Raw genomic sequence first — 24,867 nt, 5'->3', positions numbered from 1 at the left:
CCTCTGGGCACAGGCAAACTCACCAGTCCACATTCTTCTCCAAACAGGAATTACTATAACATTTGTCAGATGGACCCCACCCCCATGCTATACTTCTGTAGGTCTTGGGGTAAGTTTTTCTGGTGGCATCTGTAGACCGGGAGCTTCCCTATAATGGGGGGAAAGGCAAGCCAGAGTTGGAATCCAGACTCTACTACTGGGTGGCTGTGTACCCTCAGGCCACTACTAAATTCAGAGCCTCACTTTCCTTCCTCACAGGATGGGAGAATTAATTAGGATGGCGACTTTAAAGTGCCTAGTGTAGCACCTGGTGGTAAATGTTAATTCTCTTAGTCACTTCCACCCTGTTGGGCAACAGAGATCTCTAAATTTATTTTAAATTTAAATTGGTGTTTCTTGAAGGCCTGCTGTGTGTGCCTGGCACCAGACTTGGCATGAAGCATTTCCATTAGATGGCAGAATTGGAAATGAAACCACAACTCTGAGCTTTGTACCCAAGAGTGCAACCCTGTTGTAAACTCCAAGCCCGACTCCTAAGTTAATTATCACTCGCTCATCAGTTATCCTTCTGAGGTTGGACAGTGCCTTAAGCAGCTGACTGGGGCCTTCCTCCGGAGGACCAGCCTACCTCCTCCTGGAGGTGAGGAATTCTGAGGGCGAGAGCCGACTCGTGTGCAACTTCCTTAGATGATAGGATGAAGGAGATGAGACCAGGAAGTAGCAGTTGCTGATGAGGAAAAAAATAAACATCTGCTTTCTCTTAACCCTTTAACTACCACTCTTAAGGGAACACAGTATCATTTTGTTAATGCCTGTGGAATGGCCTGGCTCCCTAGCTCTGCTTGTGTCCCAACATCCTGGGGGCGGGGGCGGCAGACAATTGTGGGCGCTGCTCTGTAGGTCACTGCATTGGGTGGGGGGCTTTGGATGCTGTACAGCCCAGGCCTGGAGCAGCAGGAGAAGGCGAGTGGTCCTCCTGCCTGCCCGTTTTATAGCAGTCATACAGTTTAGGGGTGGGGTAGGGCGTGCAGTCCCAGCTGACAGCATGTCCCCCAAGTCCCTGAGCTGTGAGAAGGGGTAACAGGCCATATGGAGGCCACTTGTCAGCCAAGAGCAGCCCAGTCTCTGCTGAGAAGTGGGGGAGGGGCTGGCATATTACTGAGCTGGAGGAGGAGGTAGCAAAGCAAGCCCCTCCGAAGTATTCATCCTTCTCTGCTCTCTGCCTGTCCTCTCTCCAGATATCCAGAAATTTCTGAAGCAGTCCTTTTTCTTTTCTTTGCCAGAGTCTTTGCCCTGCCCCATTCCAAAAACCAGAGGTGGGAATTGAGTTTACAATGTGAAAATAAATGTGAAGAATTTATCAGTGCCTACTGTGTGCCAGGCATGATGCAAGACAGTTTCAGGTACACAGTTTCATCTGTCCCCTCAAACACTTTACCGAGGTGGGTATTGGCTGTCAAGGAGCAAGGCTCAGAAGAGCTCAGGCAGTTGACAGGGTTGCAGGGCAGGCCCCTAGGCCCCCTAGGTCAAACCCAGATTCATCCGTCAGACCGTGCTCTGACTCTTTGTGGCCCTGATCCTGGTTGGCTGGGAGAATATTTTCACTGGTAGATGCCAACTTAGAGAACATGAGATGTACTATGCAGAGGGAGTCTCTGCTGTAAAACCGTGCAGCTCAGATTGGGACTTGAACCCATGTGCCAGGACTCGAACCCAGCCTAAAGCGAGATTGGGACTTGAACTCACCGTCTTTTAACTGAGATCACACACCTGGTTTCAGGACTTAACGAAGCTCAGGTTCTTGATGTCTCGTTGCAGAAAGAATTCAGTGAGAGACAAAGTGATGGGTAAGAAGTGGATTTATTTAGAGAGAAACACACTCCACAGACAGTGGGCCATCTCAGAAGGCGAGAGGCTCTGGAAATATGGGGTGGTTAGTTTTTATGGGTGGGGTAATTTCATAGGCTAATGAGTGGGAGGATTATTCCAACTATTTCTGGGGGAAGGGGCGGGGCTTTCCAGGAATTGGGCCACCGCCCACTTTTTGACCTATTATGGTTGGCCTCAGGACTGTCATGGCGCTAGTGGGTGTTACCATTTAGCTAATGCATTACAATGAGCGTACAATGGGGCTCAAGGTCCACTGGAAGTGGCATCGTGGATCTGGTTAGTTCTAACCAGTTTTGTCTTGTCCTGTGGCTGTGTCATTCTTTTAAAGGTTGTGCCCTGCCCCCTTCCCTCCTGTTTCAGCTGTTACCTGCTCCTGACTTATCTCAAATCGGAAACCATGTGACCCTTTGCATTTACAAACAAGGTAGTGCCTTGAAATGTGGGCAAAATTTTCCAAGTCAAGTCAGTTTTCTACTAAGCGTCTACTCTCTGCCAGATTCTGTGCCGAGTTCTGGGAATACAAGAATCAGAACAGGAAGGAGAACAGATGCTTGCCCTACAGCTTGGGTAGGTGGGTGGGTTCATGGAGAGGTGGGGGAAGGACTGACCTGTGAGAAAATAATTGCAGAGACGGCAATACAGTGATGTTTATAGAGAGGTGTGAAGATGCTAGGGGAAAACAGAGGAGGAGTGATAAGCTGCTGTTTATTGAGCACTTGGAGTGTGACAGGCCCTTCACCGGGTGCCTTACTGCATGATTGTGATGAATCTGCACAGCGCCCCTGTGAGGTACACACCTTTAGTGTCCCCATCTTACAAATGAGGGAACTGGCGCGTGGGAAGATCCCCCTGAGCCCACGTGGTGGGAGACTGTCAGAGCGGTACACACCCCGGGTGCTCTCACTGTAGGCGCAGGCTGGTAATCTCTACCCTGTGCTGCTGAGTTCTCTTTGGGACAGTGTCCTGGAGCAGGCGACCTTGGAACTGAGTCTTGAAAGATGGGCTGGGTTTCAGTTGACCCCGTTGTAGTTTCAGGTCAGGGTTTCCAGGCAGAGGATTAGCACTTCTTCTTTCAGAATGACTAGGGACTTTGATGGCTACTTCCAGGTGACAAGAGTTTTTATGTTCGGGGCAGGGTTCAATAAAGAAAATGTTCTTCCTTCTTGTGGGCTCTGACCTGCTGGCTGGCATGTCCCCTCTCCTGTGAGGTCGGGGGAGTGAGGGACTCAGGCCTAAGACAGGAGGGACAGGCTCTGAAGCCGGACCCACTTGTGAGCTGCCAGGCCCCCGGAGCAGGGCTTGGGCTGGGCCCCTCTCAGGCAGGTGGTGCTAGGGGCCTGCGAGGAGCTGTGGGGACAGCCTAAGCCGTGGTGGCTTCTGCCACTGAGCCTCCACCCCGGCTCCAGGGCCACACCCTGGGAAGGCCTTGAGCACCCTGCAGCTGGCCCTCCTCCCGGCATGTGGAAAGTTCTCATGAGAAAAGGGATCCTGGCAGGACAATGGGCTTCCTGTCTGACTGCTAGGAAGGTTTGTCTTAGAGGAGAGGAAGGTTGCAAATGGCATGAGGAATCCTCTCTTCCCTCTCGCTGCAGCCTGTTTTAGACTTTTGACTATTTGAGTGGGGTCAGGAAGGCAGAAAGCCAGGGAAAGCCATGGACAGAAGCAGCCCTTGGTTCTCTCTTGAGTTAACTGACCTCCGCCTGCCTGGTTCTCTGACCTCACCACGTGCCCAGGGTAGGAATCTGCCCTGATGCTGGCTGCAGGAGCCTCTGCACAGACAGGATGGTTTTCCTGGAGCCTCTCACACCCTGTGCTCAGTTCAAAACTGCGGTGGCTGTAGGACTTTTATGAAGGAATCTCAGGAGGTGGTGAGGCTGGCCGTCCACCCAGCTTACACAGATTTGCCAGTGGCAGGCTCGGAGGCCATCTGGTTCAGTGCCTGTGTGTACTGAAACTGAGTCCCAGAGAGACCAGTGTCCACGGGCAGCACTCAGATTTGTCTTTGTCACTGGGCTCCTCTCTCTGTGGCTCCCCTTCCAAGATGCGGGTGTGGGAGGAGAAGCTGGGCTCAGCACCCTTGCTGCTGCCCAGGGAGTGCCGTGGAGTGGGCCCCACCCCTCCTGGCTTCAAATCCTGACTCTGCCTCTTACCTGCTGGGTGACCTTGAGCAAGTTTCTTAACCTCTCTCACTCAATTTGCTTCCCTGTATAATGTTATAATAATGTTTCTTACAGGGTTTCTGTGAAGTTGAAATGAGGTAAACATGTAAAGTGCCTAGACTGGTACTTGGCATATAGTCGATGGTCAGTGACTAGGAGCTGTAATTACTGAGATTTCTAAGGGAGACCTCAGAAGGAACCTTTAGACTGTAGTCAGATGTGATACCCCATCCCCCCTTGCATTTGTCTGGAATGCCCAGTACCAACTTTCTGGGGAGGTTTTCTTGAGGAGAATCCTCTCCCCTTTGAACTAGCAAGCTCACACCTTTCACAGAGTAGCTAGATGTTCCAAAGGCCCTAGGCCTAGTCCATCGGGGGATGAGCCGCAGAATGGAGCCTGGTGTCCTGCCCTCCTCTGCAGGCCCACCTTGGCTTCGTGGTCAGGCCTGCAGCTCAGGAGCCAGAGCGCCTGTTGAGTCATCTAGAGATGTGTGGCTTGGAGCATTGTTCTTACTATAAAATGGAGAAGATATAGCACCTGCTTCGTGTAAAGAGAGAGTTCAGAAGAGTGCCTGGCACATGTAATAATGCTGTTTGCAATAATTATTATTTTCCTTGTCTTACGTGCAAAAAGAAATCTGCACGTTTGAAATCTGCACTTTTTCTTTTCTTTGCTGTTTTTGCCTTGCTTTTTCTCTGGTTCTCTCTGTTCCTAGCAAACCATTGAGGGCTAGAAGTAGAAATTGGACCTTCATATATCAAGAAAGGGCTTTGAGAGCAAGCACATAGACAGTGCTCTAAAAAACAACCTGAAGGGACCCTCAGTGCTCCGTGGTGTCTTCATCTGCTGCTAGCCTCCTGTCTCACACTCAGTTGTGTGGTCTGAACCCTTCCCACTGTTCTCAGATCCCTAGCACCTGTGCCGTCCTGTACGATGGCCACTAGCCCCAGGTGGCTATTGGGAACTTGAAATGCGACTAGTGTGGCTTGAGATGTGCTGTAAGTGTTGACTTATTATGAAAAGAATATAAAATATCGCATTAATAAATTTCTATATTGATTATGCGTTGAGCGATCAAAAATGTATTTTGCATATATTGGTTAAATAAAATATATTATTAAAATGAATTTCACCAGTTGTACATTTTTAATGTGGCTACTAAGAAAATTTAAAATCACCTGTGTGGCCGCATCATATTTCTGTTGGACAGTATTGTGCTAGGTGTGTGCTTTCCATCCATTCCTTCCTCCCCTTTCTCCCGTTTCTCTTTGCCTGGGCTCTCACCTTCCTCTGGTCGCCAGCGGTTCTCAGATGAACAGAAAAGATGTCCCTACCCAGAAGGTCACCCCAGGCCAACAGAAGAGCTCACCTTTGAACACGTCCTTCTTTCCTTTACATCAGAGTTGGCTGTGCGTGTGTCCGTGTCCTGTAGACTGTAAACTTTCTGAGGGCATGGTCCTGTCTCCTTCGCTTCTGTGGCCCTGCTGGAGCGTCTTGTGAGGAGAGGCTCGCTCTTAACTGTTTGATGGAGTTATAGCCACACAGGGACACGTCTGATAATGCCTCAGCTGTGTCCCTGATGGCCACAGCTGCCGTGTTGGTGTGGTGAGTTTGGGGGAACCACTTCCTTCTCCCCTGAATTCCCAGGGAAGCTTTTCTCTGGCCATCCTTTGAACACCTTCACTGAGCACCTATTTCTCTGTGCTCAGTTGTGTTCTCAATGCCAGTGCACTGGTTTTGGTGTAAAACGACATTATTTCAAACCTGCAAGTGAACACCGACACAGTTTCTTAAGCCCTCAGGCGCTGTGTGTGGGAGTATAGTGTTTTCTTGATAAGTGACATCAGATGGACACCTCTTAGGTTGAGTCTTTTTAACTGTGCTAGGTGTTTACATGTCTGCTTCCTCTCCTCAAGCTGAGCTTCACACTCCCTACGCCCCCACACCTCGTTTTAAAGGGGCTCAGGTATTTGTTCAGTTTGTTAAACTGAACACTTTGACCCCAGGGCCATTCCTGGAGCTTGTTTTGATTCCCTTGCTACGGAATCTTACAAGACTTTGTTTTGTCTTTAATTTGTCTCTTCTTCCTAAAAGTCTGGTCCCCAAAACGGCAAAAGCAAAACACATTTAGAAGTGCTGACTGGGGGTTCTTGTTGGTTTCTGCTAATGGTTTTAGGCTGCGGGGACTCTGGGGTAGAAGTATCAGCCAGATCGCCTTGCGTCTCCTCCGACTGCATCCTCACCAGCTGGTCACATGGTCTCTCGCTCAATGGCTGCTGTGCTCCAGGCACTCTGCGGGGCCCCCTGGAGAATTACCTCGCTGCTTCCTGTGCTCACTGGAGGCCTAAGTGGGTGTAAGAGATAACAGAAAGCGGAGAAGGAAGCTAAGGAGAGCTAATTGATTTTTTTCTGTAAAATTTCCATCTTCTGGCTTTTCTCCCTCTCTTTTTGAAATTACGCAGCTTTGCCAAATCAGATGAGTTCATTGTCTTCTTGGGACTAGGAACACAGCTTGAAACTCCCCCTGCGGACCTGGGTTGTCCTAGAGCACGCCTGATTAAGTCAGCCTCTTGCCCAGAACAGGGGCTTCCGGAAGCCACTGAATGATTTATTTGCTCTTCCTGATGTTCTTCCCGTTCCTGTGAACCCCAGGCGTCACTGAGAGGGTCTCTCCAGCACCTGCTCTTTGCCACGGCTCTCCCACTCTGCTCTTTGATTGGGCCATATTTTTTTCCTTATGTTCTTGGCGTCTTAAAACAATCTTGCCTTTTTCTGACTTTTCCTTCTAAGGCCTCCTTATTTCTTCCTCGGACCTGGGGCAGTCCCTTTGTGACGCTGAACCTAACGTAGTGTAGTTTGTTTCCTTTGTATGATCCTCATAGACAAACATAAAAGAACTTTTGTCCAGTGTATTTCACCATGCAGGGGTTGCTCTACAGCTGACCTACCCTAAAAGCTCTCTCAACTTCTGTCCATCTTATATCAAATTCAGCTCCTCTTGTAATTCTGCCCATTGAATATAGTATAAACACCTCCTGTTGCAGCCAACGCCTCTACAAGATGGTTTCATCACAGTATTATTATTACTACTACTACTGTTATCATTATATTTTATTTATTTATTCATTCGGCCAAGTTTTCTTATGCAGCCAAGCTAACCTAGGCTACTTGCTGCTCTCTGGGCTTCATCTACACGGTCCCACTTTGGCGCATTAGCTTCAAACCACCACCTCCTTTCCTGCTGAAATCAAGCCCCATTGGAAATGCCACTTCCTCCGCGAGCTGTTCCCAGCCGTTCCCCACACAACGCTGGTCTCTCCTGCTCTGAGTTCCCTCTCTTGTGACACTAATCCCTTTCTTTGATGTGTATTAGAATAAATCTGTGTGGAGTATCTTTGGAGAGAGGCACTGACTAGGAAAGGAGAAGGGCTTACTTTCCACATTCACCCTCTTCCTTTTTGGATTTTGTACCATGTATATGTTTCCTAAGATTTTTTTTTTTTCTATGAAGGTATTATCTGCATAACAAAGGACCCAGTCTATAAAACGTTAGAAGAAGATATTGGAGAGTATGTTTAGGAAAATGTCCTTAGCCAAGACACAAAACCCAGAAGCCGTGAAGAAAACAACTTTTAAAATATATGTGTTGGGACTTCCCTGGTGACGCAGTGGTTAAGACTCCAAGCTCCCAGTGCAGGGGGCCCGGGTTTGATCCCTGGTCAGGGAACTAGATCCCACATGCATGCCGCAACTAAGAGTTCGCATGCCACAACTAAGGAGCCAGCAAGCCGCAACTAAGGAGCCCACCTACCACAACTAAGACCTGCTGCAACCAACCTAATTAATTAATTAAAAAATATATGTGTGGACTTACTTGTCATACCCCTGTTTGGCTACAAGTACCTGAAGTGCTTATCTTTCTATCCTTTTTCAGAGCATAGCACAATGATCCCTACACAGTAATCAGTAAATATTAGTTGAATTGAAATAGAATTGTAAGTCGCCTCTCTGTAGACCTCATTTTTTGCACGTAAAAAATGGGTGCCAGGTGATGACCAGGGCCCCTTTCAGAGATTCCGTGAAGATGTGGGCTTTATGGGCAGAAGTACCCAGCAGAGCGGGAATGGTTTTAGAATGAGCAGCCCTTCCCCTGGGACTGTCTTCCCCAGCACACTGGACCTGTAAGTGGGTCCTGCCTGTTTTCGGGAAGTGCCCCCCGGGTGCTCATCATTAATTACCCTGAGGAAATGAACCAATTAGACACAACCCAAGGAGAGCCGGGAGAATCTGTGGCAGGCTTGTTGCCCTGAACAAAAGAGGGTAAGTGTAAAGGGTAAAGCAGTTTGCTGAGGTTCGTTTGGAAATCCAGCTGGCCGGCTCTTTGAACTGCTTGGCCAGAGTTGAGAGAGGCGCCAGAAGGAATGTGATGCCTGTGTCTCCCTCCTGTTCAAGACCTTGGGCGAGGTGGGTGGTGTGGGAGGAGTCTAGAGGAGGAGGTGTGTGCTTAGAGGGGACTGAGGGGGCTTACTGGGCTCATCTGCCGGGTTCAGAGAGGCTGCCTAGACGTCTCTGGATCCCTGTGGACCTGCCCCAGGGTTTTAACAGCTTTAAATATGGAGTCTTTTCTCCTAGTCTCAGTGATCAGCAGCCCAAGGGCAGGGAGCCACCATCTCTTTTTCGACTTAGTATCCACCCCACAGCCTGGCTGGCAGTCATCTTGCTTAATAGCAGGTTGAAGGGAAGTGGCATTTGGTGAGAGAGTGGTGGGTGGTCCCATGAAGGGAGAGCACCTTTTCTCAGACAGTCAGAGGCTCCAGGTCTGTTAGAGGAAGTGAAGAAAAGAAACCCAGCAGTTCTTATTCTCATACTGATGTCCTTGTGGTAGTCACGATGGGGACAGGGTATTTGTCAGCAAAATCAAATGTCCTTTAGAGACTTTCATCTTTCCTGCCTTGGTAGGTAAGGCTTGTGGTAAGTTGAAGTTTGTCGGTGCCTGGCCACCTGCCAGCATGTCTTCTCCGCCAGCCCAGCCTTCTTAACAGTGATCCCATAGTGCCCCTCCTGTCCCCTCCTGTTTTTGCTAGGCATACCCCATGATCCATTGCCTGGGGACTTCAGTTCTGTAGTGTCTGTCCAGGCTCAGAAGGGGAGGCTGCCTTCTCCCTGGGCTGCTCAGGCCTTCCGGCTCCTCTGATGTATTACTGCAACTTACCTATACACCAGCGTTCCCACCACACTTAGGTACCACTTGCCATCTCCCTAACTGACCTGTTCATGGGGGAGGCAACCTTGACATATATGCACTCCTTAAAGGCCTGCTCACTCCTAGGGTGGAAGCAGTGTCTGCTGGTGGGAAGAGCACAGGTTTTACAATCGGAAGCCCTGGCTCTGCTCCCAGGTCTGCCTGACTTGGCTAAAAGTCATTTAACTTTTGTGGGCCAGTGTCCTCATCTTCAAAGGGAGGAATGATAACTACCTCACGGAGTTGTCAGAGGAATAAATAAGATAGGAGGTCAATGAAGGTGCTTTTAAAGCTAAACAGTCCTACCTGAATGAAAAATAATGGGCGTTACCATGGGATAGAGACGAGTGATGCCAGTGACCGCTCTAGTCAGGGAATGGGTGGTGCATGGGGGCCTGGGAAGCCTCCCAGGAAATGCATCAGAAATCCCCTCTGATGCCAAGAAGTCACATTTTTATCATGCGAAGGAATCCTTTCTGGTACTGATGTTGGAAACAAGGCTAATGTTTCCCCTGTGCAGGTTACCAGTGTTTTATCACCTGTCACTCTGATTCGTTGTGTATTTCAGTGAGTTTTATTGAAACCACATTGTGCGATGCATTAGCTCATTCTTTTTTCTCGGCTGAGTAATACTCCATTGTACATACGTACCGTGGGTGGCCCTGGAGATTATCATACTAAGTGAAGTAAGTCAGGGGAAGAGAAAGACAAATATGTATCACTTTCATGTGGAATCTAAAAAAAAGATACAAATGAACTTATCTACAAAACAGAAACAGACTCACAGACTTAGAGAATGAACTTATGGTTACCAGGGGGGAAGGGTGGCAGGGGGAGGGATAGACTGAGAGTTAAAAAAAAAAGAATACACAATTTGTAATCATAAAAGAATAAAATGCTGAAAAAGCCCCACATGCGCTAGATCTCTGCGAGTTCAGCTTTGTCGAAGTCTCCTGTTCAGTGATGGATGCAGTTGTCCTAAGGCGCAGTGCTGGGGAGGGAGGGCGAGGGGAAGTGCTGCAAGCAGCCAAGCTTCCCCTGTTGCCAGGGCGCCTCCCTCTGTCATTGGCAACCTGAACTTGCAGAGTTTGGCCGGCTGCCTTTCCAAGGGGCTGGCTCTTTGCTCCTGGTGTGTTTCCTGCTGAAGCCCTCAGAGCTGCCCCTCTTTGTCGCTGACGGCAGTCTCGCTGGAAAACCTCACCACTGTACCTCTGCTCTCTCTGTCTTTGCAGTGTGTTCCCTGCCCCCGGAGCCAGAGAATGGTGGCTACATCTGCCACCCCCGGCCCTGTAGAGACCCCCTGAACTCGGGCAGCGTCATCGAGTACCTGTGTGCTGAAGGCTACATGTTGAAGGGTGATTACAAGTACCTGACGTGTAAGAATGGCGAGTGGAAGCCCGCCATGGAGATCAGCTGTCATCTCAACGAGGGTCAGTTTGGCGGATGAGTGAGGGGTGCTGCTGGGCTCCTGCTTTCTTCTAACTCCCGGGAAGTGGTACCTGCTCCCTCTGGAGCACCCTGTGCTGTGGGGCAGCATATGGCCCTTCGGATGCCCTGCAGCCTCCTTTCCTTTGGGATTTCATGTCTCTGTGAAAGGCATTTGGATTGCTGGTGCGTGTCCCAGTGCATTTCAGCCGAGCTACCGAGGCATCTGCTGTGCTATGTAAAGTCCCTTTGATGCACTGGATCTCTTGTTTGCCTAGCCCAGTGCCGGTGACCTCCGACTGTGTTCTGCTAACCCATGAGCGCGGTGCGAGCACCTTCTGTAGTGTCTCTTTTATATTATTTTTCCTTGAATGGAAGTGGACTGTTTTGTCACGGAGCTGCAGTCCAGCTGGCCAGAAGACCTATCCCCCTCCGCCTCCTCCTGTCATGCATGACAGGAAATCCAGCTGCCTGCGGGAGAGTGTGTCATGCAGCCATCTTTGTGCTTTCACTCGAACTTCAAGACCGTGACACCCCAGAGAAGGGTGGGGACAGGCCTGAGGTTTACAACTGAAGCTGCAGGATCTTAGAACAGATTGTTATTACCGCCCTGTTCTTATAAATTTTCCTGCCACATGGGTGGGACTTCAGATGGTGGAATGATGTGTGCATTTGGATGGTTCATGTCTTCCAGCCTGCTCTTAAGGACAGGATCAGATGGGGTTTATAAAGGTAAGACCTCTAGGGAAGTGAAGTGAAGGGAATTTTAGATTCAGGAACAGAATAGGGAAACGTCCCCTTTCCCTGATGTAAAAGCCACTCTGCACCGTTACTCCAAAAGCGGCCCTGGCCGTACGGAGCACGTCTCAGCGTGGCGCTGTGCAGGGGGCCCTTGACAGGGTCAGCCGTGGGGCTCACGTTCCGTGTGTCAGGGTACAAAACACGTCTGACGATGGCTTGTTCCCGTAGACAAAGACGCCCACACGTCACTCGGGGTCCCCACGCTGTCCATCGTGGCTTCCACTGCCAGCTCCGTGGCGCTCATTCTCCTCCTGGTGGTGCTGTTTGTGCTGCTGCAGCCAAAGCTGAAGTCTTTCCATCACAGCAGGTGAGCCAGTGGCAGCGGGCGGCGTGCGTCACGGTGGAGGCTGGCCTTTGGCTGGCAGAGGGGTGCTGGAGGGCCTGCTGGCCTCTGCTGGTCTGTGTGCACCCGGGGGAAGGGGAGGGCCCCGCCGTGTGTTAAGCTTCCAGATGTGCCTGGCACTGTGCTTTTGCTTTGCATACATTGTCTTCATCCTCACAGGATCGTTGCAGATTAGGAAACGGAGGCTCAGAGCGGTTAAGTCATTCACTCAGGGTCCTCCCTCTAGGTGACGACAGAGGTGAGATTTAAACCCCAGTCTGCCCAACTCGAGTGGCATGTTATTTCCCCTACATCAATGGTTCCCAAAGTGTGGTCCCAGCAGGATCAGCATCACTTGGGAGCTTGTTAGGAATGCAGATTTTCAGGCCCCACCCCAGACCAACAGAATGAGAAACTGTGTTTCTCAGGCCCTCCAAGCGTTTCGGATGCAGGCTCATGGCTGTGAGCCACTGCCCTGTCTCCCTGTTCCCCTCTCCTGGATGCACGTAGAGGCACCTGTGGGAAACTAAAAACAAACGCCAGCACCTGGGCCTCCATCCCCAGACGTTCTGATTTCTTTAGTTTGGGATGGGTGCCTGGCATTAGTGGTTTAAAAAGCTCCCCAGGTGGTTCTGACGTGCAGCTGGGATTGGCAAGCACTGCACTATACCATACTAGAAACCAAGGAAGTGGTTTTCTTGCCTGCCTTTGTCACTTTCCTTATTCCAGGTGAGTGCACCAGCCACAAATCATCCCAGACTGGATAGGTGAGGTTGGGGTGGGGATGGCCAATGGTGGGGACCTGGCCCCCGGTGGGTCCCTCATGGTGGACTCTCCCAGGCTGGCATGGCCCCCTTACCTGCTTGGGTTGCCCTGGCCCTTCCTCGTTCCCTCTGAAGAAAACAGTTTATGTCCATCCACAGCCCTTCCTCAGTGACTGTTGTCAGGCACAGGCACGAAGGAGCAGACTAAACTGCATTAAATAAAATGCTCCTGGTTTGGAATGCACAGACAAGGACCGGTTTAATATCTGTGTGTACTGTGTGTGTGATTCTTCTTTCTTCTTGTTATTTTGTTTTGTTTGGGGCAGGGGGTAGCAGCTATTTTTAAAGGTAGTTAAACAATTAGTAGACTAGAGAAGATTTGGAAGGGACTGATTATTTGAAAGAATTGGCTACTGCCACGTAAAGTCAACTCGAGCTGTTCCTCATTTCTTCCAAATTAGGGATCATTTTCCCCTGGTAGTTAACTAGTCAGTGTGTTCAAAGTAACTGATTTTGCCTAAGAGGCAGGGAGATTTGGGTTTCATTATAGACCCTGTTTAAATTTTGTACATCTATTACTTTTTAAACAAAAAAAAAAATGTTATTTTGAATAACGAAAGTTAAGCGCATGCCAGGATGCACTCTGCTTTCGGATGCCACCCTGCCATCAAAGTTTCCCTTCTTTCCAGAAATGTCTGAGCACTTTTATGAGTGCCACTTCTGTCATCCTCACTGTGTGTGTGCCATTTGAACTGGGTAGTACAGATTTTTATCTGCAGGTACAGGTGAGGAAATTGAGAACAAATAAAACAGTCCAGCAATAATAATATGGTCCAGCCATAGACCTTACTGTCTCCTGGTGTGACACACAGAAGAGGACATGACATCACAGACAGTGCTGGGGCGTGTAGTGTTCTAGGCTGAGATTGGCCTGTTCTAGATTAAAAGAGATGCAAGAGACAGGACAACTAAGTGCAATGCATGATCCATAATTGGATTGTGGATGAAAACAAACAAGACAGCAGCTGAAGCAGATATATTTTTGGGTAGTTGGGAACATTTGTATTACAGTATTATACCAATGTTATTTCCAGGATGTAAATATTGTTGTAGTTAACATAGGAAAAGAGGTTCTTGGGAGGTGTGTGCTAACTACTGTTTTAATTAGTAAGAAATAACTTATTTTCAGAATGGTTCAGGAATTCCCTGGTGGTCTAATGGTTAGGACTCTGCCCTTCCACTGCCGGGGGCCTGGGTTCAATCTGTGGCCTGGGAACTAAGATCCTGCAAGCCTCACAGTGGCCAAAAAAAAGCGCATATATAAAAGTAATTCAGAAAAGAAGTATTTGCATGGATAAATCTCCCAAACGTTATGTTATAATGTTGAGTTAAATACAAAGCCAGACACACACACACACACACACACACACACACACGCATTTATTGTCTTTCCCATTCATATAAAGGTCAGAAATATGCAGAAATAACTGGTGTTGAAGGATTCATGTTTAGGCAGTAAAATTACTAAAATAAAAGTCAAAGGAACGATTTTCATGAGAGTCAGGATCGTGGTTGCTTTTGCTGGTGAGGCGATAGGAATGGACACGGTGGGGGTGGGCTGGGCGGTGCCAGCAGTGTTGTTTCTTGACCCAGCTAGGGCTTGTACGCCATGTTACCTCTGGAATAAGTCAGCTGTACATTTTTCAATGTTTGTCTAATATTTGTGTTATAATTCACATATTTTTTTTAAGTTTACGAAGTTAAAGAAAATTAAATAAAAGGCAAGCAAAGTGGCTGAGTCAAAAGAATAAAATTCTTCAGTTTTTGAGTCCAGTGTCCCATTTCCAGACCACGGTGCTGCTTTTCCTCCTCCTCTTTTTAAAAGGAGCTTGATGGAGATGTCAGTTACATACCGTACAGTATACCCGCGTGAAGTGCGCAGGCAGGGGTATATTCACGGGTATTTGTAGCCATCATTCTCCCACTTTCCTGTCTTAGCTGTGCTGAGTGAATGGCTTTATTTCTGGGTCTCTAGCTTTCTCGTTTTTGCACAGGACCAGAGAGCTAGGTGCCTGTGTACCCAGAGGTTAAGAACACAGTCTTTGGAAGCAGGTGGAATGGATTCACATCCTAGCTTCCTCCCTTACCAGCTGTGCGACTGGGTAGGTTACTTAACTACTCTGAGCCTCATCTGCATTCTTGGTCAATCTACCTGAAAGGACTCAGGTGAGGACTCAGTGGGGCAACGTGTGTAAAGCCCTTAGTGCCATGCCGGGTACCATAGTAAGTGGTCAGAAACGGTTGGTGGTGTTGATATTGTGATATTTACCTGTGCGTGTATTCTGATTCTTCCTTTGTCCTTCCCTACGGATGCAGGCGTGACCAGGGGGTGTCCGGGGACCAGGTGTCCATCATGGTGGATGGAGTCCAGGTTGCGCTGCCGTCGTATGAAGAGGCTGTGTACGGCAGTTCCGGTCACTGTGTGCCGCCCGCTGACCCCAGAGTGCAGATTGTGCTGTCAGAAGGGTCTGGGCCCAGTGGGAGGAGCGGGCCAAGGGAGCAGCAGCTGCAGGACCAGGGGGCCTGCTCCTCCGCAGGTGGAGAGGAGGAGGCCCCAGGCCAGCCTGGACTGTGTGAAGCCCGGGGCTCTCGGGGCTCGGAGACTGTGATGGTGCATCAGGCAGCCCCCTCTTCCTGGGTGGCCGGCTCAGGGAACAGCCGAGTGGCACACAAAGAAGCCCCAGATTCAGAGAACAGCGACATACAAAGCCTCACGTCGGAGGACTACACAGATGGTAGGTGCTCGGTGCTGATCGTAAGTTATTATCTGCTCAGGGTCCTTGCTGGGAGTGAGGAAGGAAGGGGAACCTTTCTGATAATTGGTGTATCTGGCCGCAAAGAAAGATAATACCTGGGGGATTATCCTACAAAATAGAATTTTACCCTCGGAGCCCCAGGTAGGCCTTTGGGCTCTGTATAGGGAGGCTTTTCACTGTTGTCTGTGAATTTTAATAGGTTTGGAGTCTCCGAAACTATTCATGGCCTCAGGGATATGCTAAATCAAAGGGTAGACAGCCAGTTGGAGGTGGAGTGGGGCCTGTCCTCTTGTCATAATTTTTATGTTCCTGAAAGAACAGGAATAACAAGGAGGTGTGGGGTCTTATGACAGAGGAAACTGAGCCTGCCTCTCCCGGAGCATTCCAGCTGCTTCATTTTAAATGGGAGCATGCCAGGTCCCGTGCTAGTTGGTTTCCTTGCACTGTGTCAGTCACACCTCACAGTGATCCTGAGAAGTGGGTATTATTACCAGCCCCATTTTACAGATAGGGATACTGAGGCTCAAAGAGGTTAAGTCACTTGCCCATTGGTAGGTGGCTGAGCTGGGATTTGAAGCCGATGGATCTGCTCCCAAACTTGCGTTATAGCCCCATGGTGCCATGCTGCCTCCCAGGTCACTCCAGGTCCTTTGTGGCAAACCAGCCAGAGAACAAAATTGCCCCCTCCTGACACCTCTGCCTTTACGGGAGCCTGGAGAGTCGAACATCGGGATTGACTCTGTCACTTTAAAAAACATCTTTACGTAAAATCCCACTGTGTTTCAGGATGCAGACCGAATCTAGATGTTTCCCTTTAGAAAGTGAGGACTTCTGTACTTACCAACCCCCCCCTCCCCCCCGTAAAAGAGCCTTAGAGAAAACTCTCTGTTCCCTGGGAGTCCTGGGCACAGTTCATGTGTATGGTTTAGAATAGCTGAAAGCAAAGAAGTTGGAAGTTCTTAAGTGCAGATCAGGTGTAGGGTTTCCTGATTGTCAGCAGCATGCCTGCTTTTCTCTTGGTGGGATGTAGAGCTAGGAAGGGGCCACTAAATAGGTGGCCAGGGTTTAAAGGTGGAAGCCAGTGACCCCACGGGCAGCCAGCTTTGCATATCGTGTGTCTGCACGTATTGACACAAGCCTCAGCCCTTATCCTTCCTGAGGAGCCAGGGTGGTGCCAGCTCTTCTCCCTTCTCCTCCTTTTGCTCCCTTGCTTTGTCCCAGGTATTGAACAAGCGTTTCTAAGAGCCCCTCTGTGCCGGGTGCTGGATTAGGTTTCAGGTGTGATGGGAAGAGCTGTGAAACATGCTCTCTGCCCACGTGGATTGTCAGTCAGTTGGGAAGATGGAGCCCATACTTGAGAAAAAATGGAACCAAGAGTGGTAGGGTCCATGTCAGAATGAGGAGTGCAAAAGAACAAGACGCATAGGTTATCGAGTTGGTTGCAGGCTAAGCCTGAGCTGTCTGGGGCTGACAGTACTGAAGGAAGCCAGGCCCTTAAGGTGTCAGTCTAAGCCCGGTGACAGATGAGTCAACCAAGACCCAGAGATGGGGAGTGATTTACTCAGTATCACACAGCTGGAGGATGGCTTGAAGGAGGAGGTGAGACTTAACCAGGGCTCAGGAGCCTCATAGGGCGAGAATAAGGATAGAAAGAGAAGCAACTAAACCAGCATAGTTAAAGCAGAGAAGAGGGTTCAAGGTGGTAGGACCAGAAGGGGTTTGAATACCCGACGGAATGTTCAGATTTTGTCACACAGGCAGAGGGAGAGATGAGCAAGGAAGGCGTAGAAAAGGGTGAGGGATTTAGGCTACCTAGAAGCCTGTGAACAGGGCATTTTATTTCTTTAAACATAGGATCCCTGCGACGGGGTCAGGTGTGCTGCAGAGTCACTCACACAGGCTAACCACTGTGCTCTCCGTCCTCCTCTGCCCGCAGATATCCCACTGTTGAAAGAAGCATGAGGGCTGCCGCTGGCTTCTCTCCTCTCTGCCCTCCCTCCCTCTCCCTGTGGGTTTGAGCACCGCGTACTCCAGCTGCCCTGCCCGGATACCTGAGCTGCCACCTGTGTATCTGTGTATCTCTGTATCTCTGAGGGCCTGCAGGCCCACCTTGGCTGGAAACTCAAGGAAGATTCTCACCATCTGCCTGCTGGACAGCTGGAGGAGCTGGCTTTTTGCCTGGCCCAGCCTTCCTGTCTGTGTCGGGGACATCGTTGAATGTGCTGGATTGAGCCCTTCCTTCCCCGAGCCCTCCGGGTCCGCTCCAGCGAGCGAGCGCTTGGGCGGCAGCCCCCGTGGGCCCGAGAGCGCTGCGTTTACTTGTGCCTTCCTCCCGCCCGTCCAGTGTCCCTGTCATGCAGGCTTGTTGCTGTCCTGCAAGCCTTGGTGGCGGCACTCTGCCACGCAGGGGGCCGGGCCTGGGTCTGGCCTGTCTCCTTCGGGGGCTGGCACCGCGGCCCTTAGCAGGAGCAGATCCGATAGTGGCTCGAATTGGGGCAAGCTGTGGCTCCCTTGGCCTGAGCTGTCCCAGCGCCCAGCTCTGTAGCTCAGAGGTGCCAGCGCCTGGCCCTGTCGAGTTTCCAAGAAGCATCCAGAAGATCCCAAGGGAGGGGAGGACGGTGGCTGATAATGATCGATCGCCTTCCGCATATGCAAGTTCTCACTTCCTACTTCCAGCGTCTGGCCTTCCTGGCCCCGGTCTTTTCTCTTTCCCTGGAGCATAGGGGGGAGTTGCATGCGGCCTCCTGGGTTTGATCCTGCGCAGCTCCGGCTTCCTTGCCGGCCGAGGCCTGAGGCGTATCATCCACGGGTCGGGAGTGTTGCTGAGATGCCATGAGATGCCCATCTGGTCGCTGGCAGTTGGGGCCAGTTGCCCTGTTCTGGGTTCATGGTGAGGGAAGGGGGCCTGAGAGGCGCCGGCCGACCGTGTCCCCAGGCAGCTGCAGGCAGCTCCGCCCCGGTCCTGAGGGTCCTCCTCACCACAGTCACGTGCCTTAGTAACTGTGCCCAGGAAGCATCCTGCTGCTTGCCTCGCTGCTGCTTTTCCTCATTCCACCCTCCCCTGCCGCCCCTCCGCTCGTCACAGCTGGCAAACGACTCCCTGGTCTTCCCGGCACCGGGAGGGCCCAAGACACAGTCGGCACACCCCCCCCCCCCCCCACAGCTTGTTGGTGGAGATGGTTTGGAAGCAGCCTGGCTCCGGGGCCCTGCTGGGGCCGCTCCCTCGGCCGAGGGTCCCACACTGACAGGGCTGCTGCCTCTTCAGGAGATGTGGCACTACGGAGCGCGTGTTACTGTTTTGTTTCTGAAGCACCGCGCCTCCGCTCCTTCCCCCAGCCTCTGTCTGGGGTGGTGAAAATAGTAGAGCCCGATGTGTTTTCAGTTCCTGGCCTAACAGGGTAGCTCCGGCGCTGCGGGTGGCCTCCAAGAGGAGAAGAACGAATGGCCCGCCCTCAGCCTCCCGCCTCCACTCTCACACGCGCACTTTACTCCGGGCTCTGCCGGGGGGCTCGCCGCCCCTGTAGTCTTCCCTCGGCTCAGGTGAGGGCAGCGCCTGCGTGCGTCCGGCTCCTCCCCGCGGGAGCCCTCTCGTGCTGTGTGCCCTCAGCCCTGGCCCGAGAGCTGGAGGGAGGGAGACGGAACGGAGCAGGGCTGTCCTTGGCCTCAGAAGAGGCCGTTTTTGGAGACGTGCCTGCTGGCCGTTGCTGGCACGGGGCCCATCTGGAGGGCAGGGTCCCCGGCCCCGCCGCTTCACCCTGCACAGGTTCTGTTCCACCCACCGGCAGCCCTTGTCTTCCTCCAAAAGAGAGCAGGGACCAGTGGGGACCAGCGGGAGGCATCCAAAGTCTCATTGCTGAGCCTGCAGCTTCTGTTGCCCAATCTTCCAACAGCTGAATTCTAGTCTAGGATCTTTCTTTAAATGGAAGCTCTTACCTTTTTCTATCCAGTTACTCTGGGTTTGTCACCCAAGAGATTGCACTTTTTGTTTGCGGTATATTCAGCCACAGAGGTGACCGGCTTGGCCCCCCTGCCCTCTGAACCCTTCTTCCCCTTGGCCCGCCCGCCCTGGGGATCACAAGCCCAGACTTGCCACCCGGTAGGGAAGAGGGAAAAGTCAGGAACCTCCCTGCCACGTCCCCCACGTCACTGGCTTTGCTGGGGCCTCCCGGAGTCCCCCGGCCTGTGGGTGCAGAGCCAGCCTCATTGCTGCTGACACCCACGACGGCTTACCGCAGTGAGCTTTCTGCTCCCACATCAGCCATGCACTGCTGTTTCTAGAGCTTCTGGCCTTTGTCCCTTGCGAAGGATCAGGGCCCCCCCACAGCTGCCTTGGAGTGGGGCCTGGCTGAGAGACAAGGTGGTGCTTGGGGCTGCCAGAGGGGCCTGGAGCAGGTGGGGAAAACTGCCCATGGTCTGGCTTCCCGGGCTCCCCTCCAGGGGAGTCCAGCAGAGGACTTGCCCAGGAGAACGGTTGGCACCAAAGGACTTTTAAAAAGGGGTGTTTTGTTTTGTTTGTTTGTTTTGCATACATGAGCTGACTCAGTGCAGGTTTTATATCCTGGCAACTTGCAGTCACATTCCAGTGACTTTCAAGGGCCAGTATGTGGTGAAAATTACTTAAAATTTCCATCCCTTTCAATGCCTTAGTTCAGCACGTAGGCTCTATCTTTTGCCATTTTTGAGTTTTGTGTGCTATGCTCCCACTTCACTGGGTGTGAACCGTGAAATGGGCCGAGTCCTGGCCACTTTGTGAGTTCTTTTGGTTTTATAAGGTATTTCAATGTACATCCTGCTAACACTCCATTTGCAAACAGAACTCACGTTGTCATCCGCATTCTTCCTGCCCTCCTCCTCTCCCCTTCCCCCAGCTTTAAAGCTCCGTGGAGAAGCTGGATGGCAAGACAGACAAAGGTACACTTTTCCTGCTAAGTTAGTGGTGGCACAGGAATCCTAGCACTCGGCCTTTCCCCTCCCCATCCCAGAAGAGCTCAAACCACTTGCTTTCTACATAACAATGTCACTTCCATTCCCAGGGAACATCTTTACGTAGGGAATGGAAAATGCTGCAAATATTTCTAGATCCTTGCCTGTTCCCCTCCTCCCCCCCGCCCCCCACCTTGAGAATAACGGGCCCAGGAGGGGAGGGACACGGGCTTGACAGCTTAATTCCAGATGTGCTTTGCTGAGGATAGAGGCTGGGAGCGTTTCTCGTGGAGCCTGCTAGGGCTCCTGGCTCTCAGCATCGGGCCTGTCATTACTGGTGTCTGGTGAGGGGCTCCGAGAGGATTTTTTTTGACATATGGGTGCACCGAGTGGTAGAGTAGCCAGTTCCCCGGAGAGGGAAAGGCAGGCTCAACTTTCCTGGGAAGCGACTCCTCTTAACCGCCAGTTGAAAATCTGGTAGAATCTTGAATGAGAACCCCAAGGCTGAGCCCTCTGCTAGGAGCTGGGGAAGATGCAGGGGCAGAGCACTCAGATCGCCAAGCAGGGAGGAGAGAGGGGCGAGGAGGGTTGCCTGGCAGCCCACCACACCCTGCCCAGGCTTCTCATCACACCACTATGGAATCTCTGCAATGGTTTCACATGACACACGCATCATTGACTGTGCAGGATGTCAGTCAGTTTGGGTTTGCTTTATTTTATTTTATATATATATTTTTTGGTATCCTGTACATTGCAGTGGGTGTGAAGATAGTATTTTAATATTTGTACAAAGTTTAATTTAATTTTAATTGTTCTATGTATATAACTGCATTTCTAAATAATAATAATTAAAAAAAAGTTCTTATGAAGGCAGTTGTGAGAGGTGTGATCCTTCCAGAAAGTTTTTGCAGCAACCCTCCTATGGGCAGGAGCTCGTGAAGGGATGAAGCGCTAGCTCTGGGGAGAGAGGTACCTGGTAAGAGGAGACAGGATGAAGGTACAGGGAAGGGAGACCACAAACGTAAGTGGAAATACATCACTTCTCTTGGTTTTTTAGTGCTCTGAGTGTGCCCCCCACTGTGCTCACGCTGGGATTCGGCAGTGAGCAACACCGTGAGTTTGGGGCCTGCATGGAATTCCTAACGTATCAGGAAAGCACACAGTCACAACACTATGCAGTGATGGCTGTGATCACCGAAGTTATGTTGGGGGACGGTCAGAAACACCTTTTGGATGAGATGCCACGTGAGCTGAGATGCGAAGGGCCAGAAGAGTGAGGCTGCGGAGCAGGGCACGATGTGTGTGTGGGTGTGAAGGCAGCAGAAAAGCACATTTAGTTTGAGAAACTGAAAGGAGTCTAGGGCCGCCGCAGGCAGGGCTGAGGGCAGAGTGGCTCAGGACGGGCTGAGCGGGGTAAGCAGAGGCCAGTGGTAGGAGGCCCCGGCCAGCCAAGCTGAGAAGTTTCACTTCATCCTAAGGGCAACAAGTGCCTTAATGGTTTTAAGTAATAGAATGACTTAGTAAGCTCTGGGGGTTTTTTTGTTTGTTTTTTTGGGAAGCTATCTCCGTCTCTTAAGAAGAATGAATTTAGGGGGATATAACATAAGTACCAGGAGACCATGTAAGAAGTTGTTGGTCTTGTGGGAAATAAGGCAGTTTGAGCAGCTAGGTAAAGAGCAACACCATTCTCTGAGATGGGGAAATGGAAGGCACAGTTTGGGGAGGGGAAATGATGGAGATCTAGAGATGAAAGGGCAGAGGACATAGAGGTGAAGAGGTCGTCATTGCCAGGTAGGAGAGGCCGACAGTACTCGAGCAGTTGCAACAGGTAGTAAAGTCAAGGGTGTGAGTAGAGAGATGTACAGGGTATTTTGGCATTGAAAACCAGGCCACCCTTAAATTTGCCCTTGGGGTAATGGTCAGGATGTGTTTCTCTAACAGCGTCAGGTGGGAAAACATTCTAGGGGCATCTGTGCCGAACACCCAGTCTCAGCCTCAGAGCACCAGTCCTCAGAAGGGTCCGCACAGACATCACTGACATCAATTGCAAGGAGAGGAAGAGAAGAGTATTGTACCAATAGGAGTAATGGTGATAAAAGCTGATCGTTAAAAAGCACTTACTCTCTACCAGGCAGGCTTCTAAGTAGTCCGTGTGTATAAACTCATGGAACCCACGCAGCAGCTCTGCAAGGTGGGCACTATCCCTGCCCAGAGCCCCAGACGATATAGAATGAAAGTGAGGCCTAAAGAGGTGAACTAACTTGCCCAAAGCGGAGCCGGGATTGAATTCAAACCCAGATACCCCTGCCGGAGCGATCCCCTCCCTTGGCCCGTTCCTGCCCCATCACACCCTTGCCTGCCTCTCCAGGCCCTCACCCCCTTCTTTCTGCCTTTCGGAGTCTCTGTCTCACCAGTGAGCTTCAGGTAGAGGAAAAACACTTAATTTCGGGGCAGGGAAATGGCACACTGTTCACGAGGATAATAAACTACGCTCATCTCAAAGGATGGGACGTACCCATCACCGTGTCGGGAGGAGGCATTTAAGCTATGCAGAAATGTGATAAGACATAAATTCACAAAGCGGCGGGAGTTGTTCCTCTACAAGAAAAAACACAGGAAAGATTGCTTGTTTCAGTGAGAGGTAAGTCGTCTCTGTCGGGAAATAGGTGCAGAAACACGTCCCATCAGGTAAGGTATGCTGGGTAGTCTTGTCAAAACGGGGTCAACCACAGGCTTGCGGCCTTTCTGTTGATGACAGATGAGGGGGACAAAGGCAACAGCCCGCGAAACCTGCAGAGCTGCTGGGGGAGCTGCTGTCTTTGAAGTGGTTGCCTCAAGTTGGAAAGTGGGTGGGAGGAGAGCAGAAGAATTTTCTGCCCTGCTGCTGAACCCCTGCCTCCCAATTTGGAAAGTGGAGACCCCTAGACAAGAACAAAAGTAGTAACAGTCTCCAGGGCAGGGCTTTCTCAGACTACTTAAAATATCTTGCAGTACGCCAAAGTAACACATAGGCATTTGAGAAAATTTAGAAAGGTCGTTACAATCACCCATAGTTCCACCTCTTGCTGGCAGTGTTGTTCTAATCTCATAAAATTTCGTTGACTTCATTTTTAATGGTTGTATAGTTTTCTGTCGTATTGGTAATTTGGACTTTGAAGTTGCCAAAAATTTTTTTTAATTCTTACAACCAGTGGTTTGATAGTATTTTAAATTATTTCTCTGGCATAAACTACTGGAAATGAAACTGCTAGATGAGAAGAAACACACATTTTAGAGTCTTTTGATATATCTCAAATTGCCCACCAAGGAAGTTATTCCAAATTATGTTGTCATTGGCAGTGTTCATTTTCCTAAACAACCTCACCAGCATGGGGAGTTATCATTTTTAAAAATATGCCAGTTGACAGAAAATGGTGCTTTGATTCACACTTGTTTCATTATTCCTGAAGTTGAATTTTAAAATATAATTTGCTTACTCTTTGTAACAAAGACATATATCGAAAACTATCCAAGTTTGACGTCCGAGACATCCATGTTTGAGATGAAAAATCAAAACCGCGATTCCTCTTCTAAATTAAATAATACATTATATATGTAGAGAAAGATAGATGATAGATAGATAAATTCCTGAGGAAAGGAATTAATCTGAACCTGGGCAAGACATGACACGTTCCCAAGACAGGCCCGGCTTGCTGCTCTAAGCTCTGTGGTGGTAGAGGAGCATCACAGGACTTGGGGACCATCCCATCCCACGCCCAGAGGTGAACAGCTGTTTGGCATTTCAGATTTCCCATGATGCCCTACGGCCCCCAGAAAAGGAAATTTCACAACATAGGAATGTCCTGAGCAGCCCATCTGGGGCAGCTTGAACTGTCCCTGAGCCTGGGGTGGCAGACGATTCCCAACTTGGCAGAAAACTGAGGAGGTTTTGGCAAGTGTGGACTTCCCCACCGCAGAGCTTCCTGTGGGAGCAGGTAGTCCAGCCTCCAACAAAGGCAGCCTGCTTGCAGGTTCAGCCTGCTGGCTGGGGCTGAAAGGAAGGACTTCGGCTCCACACAAACACACCAAGCATGGGGGCTGCTCTGGCTTCTGGGGTGGCCTCTTGAAGCCCTTCAACATCGGCTCCAAAGACTTTTTGAGACTTCGGTGCTGTAGCCTTTCTATGGGATGGCCATTCCCACTCCTGTTATAATCATTTGTTCATTCATTCATTTGCTAATTCAATCAACCAAAAAAAAAAATTTTTTTTTTTTAGGATTCACTTTACACAAAGTCTGATACTAGATTCCAGGGGCACAGCAGTGAATAAGACTCAGTCTTTGCCCTCTAAGAGTTTTCAGACTAACAGGGGAGAAAAGAGATTAAATAGCTGCCTGAAACTTAAGGCAGAACTTAAAGAAATCTAATGGCGCACCAGCCAAGTGCCTGGGGAGTGAAGAGGGAAGAGTTCTTTTCTTTCGGGGACGAGCAGAGAGACTCCCTAGGGAAGGTGCCATTTGCTTTGCATCGTGAAGGATGAATTGT

The 24,867-nt window shown here is 50.3% G+C and overlaps 1 protein-coding gene across 4 annotated transcripts in view; it reads left to right on the top strand.

Moving 5' to 3' along the window:
• Positions 1 to 21,212, top strand: part of SUSD6 (sushi domain containing 6) — a 95,792-nt gene extending 74,580 nt beyond the window's left edge. For all 4 annotated transcript variants that reach the window (XM_079912151.1, XM_079912154.1, XM_079912153.1 and 1 more), the window contains 4 exons: positions 10,525 to 10,722; positions 11,687 to 11,825; positions 14,981 to 15,399; positions 17,357 to 21,212. In XM_079912151.1, coding sequence (XP_079768277.1) covers positions 10,525 to 10,722; positions 11,687 to 11,825; positions 14,981 to 15,399; positions 17,357 to 17,382 — 782 coding nt within the window. In that variant the 3' untranslated portion in view covers positions 17,383 to 21,212. The remainder of the gene's footprint in view (positions 1 to 10,524; positions 10,723 to 11,686; positions 11,826 to 14,980; positions 15,400 to 17,356) is intronic.
• The last annotated feature ends 3,655 nt before the right edge of the window (positions 21,213 to 24,867 follow it).

Source organism: Stenella coeruleoalba (genome assembly GCF_951394435.1).
Source record: "Stenella coeruleoalba genome assembly, chromosome: 2".
Classification (NCBI taxonomy): domain Eukaryota; kingdom Metazoa; phylum Chordata; class Mammalia; order Artiodactyla; family Delphinidae; genus Stenella; species Stenella coeruleoalba.
The sequence above is the reverse complement of the archived record's forward strand: the minus strand, read 5'-3'. Positions and strand labels throughout refer to the sequence as shown.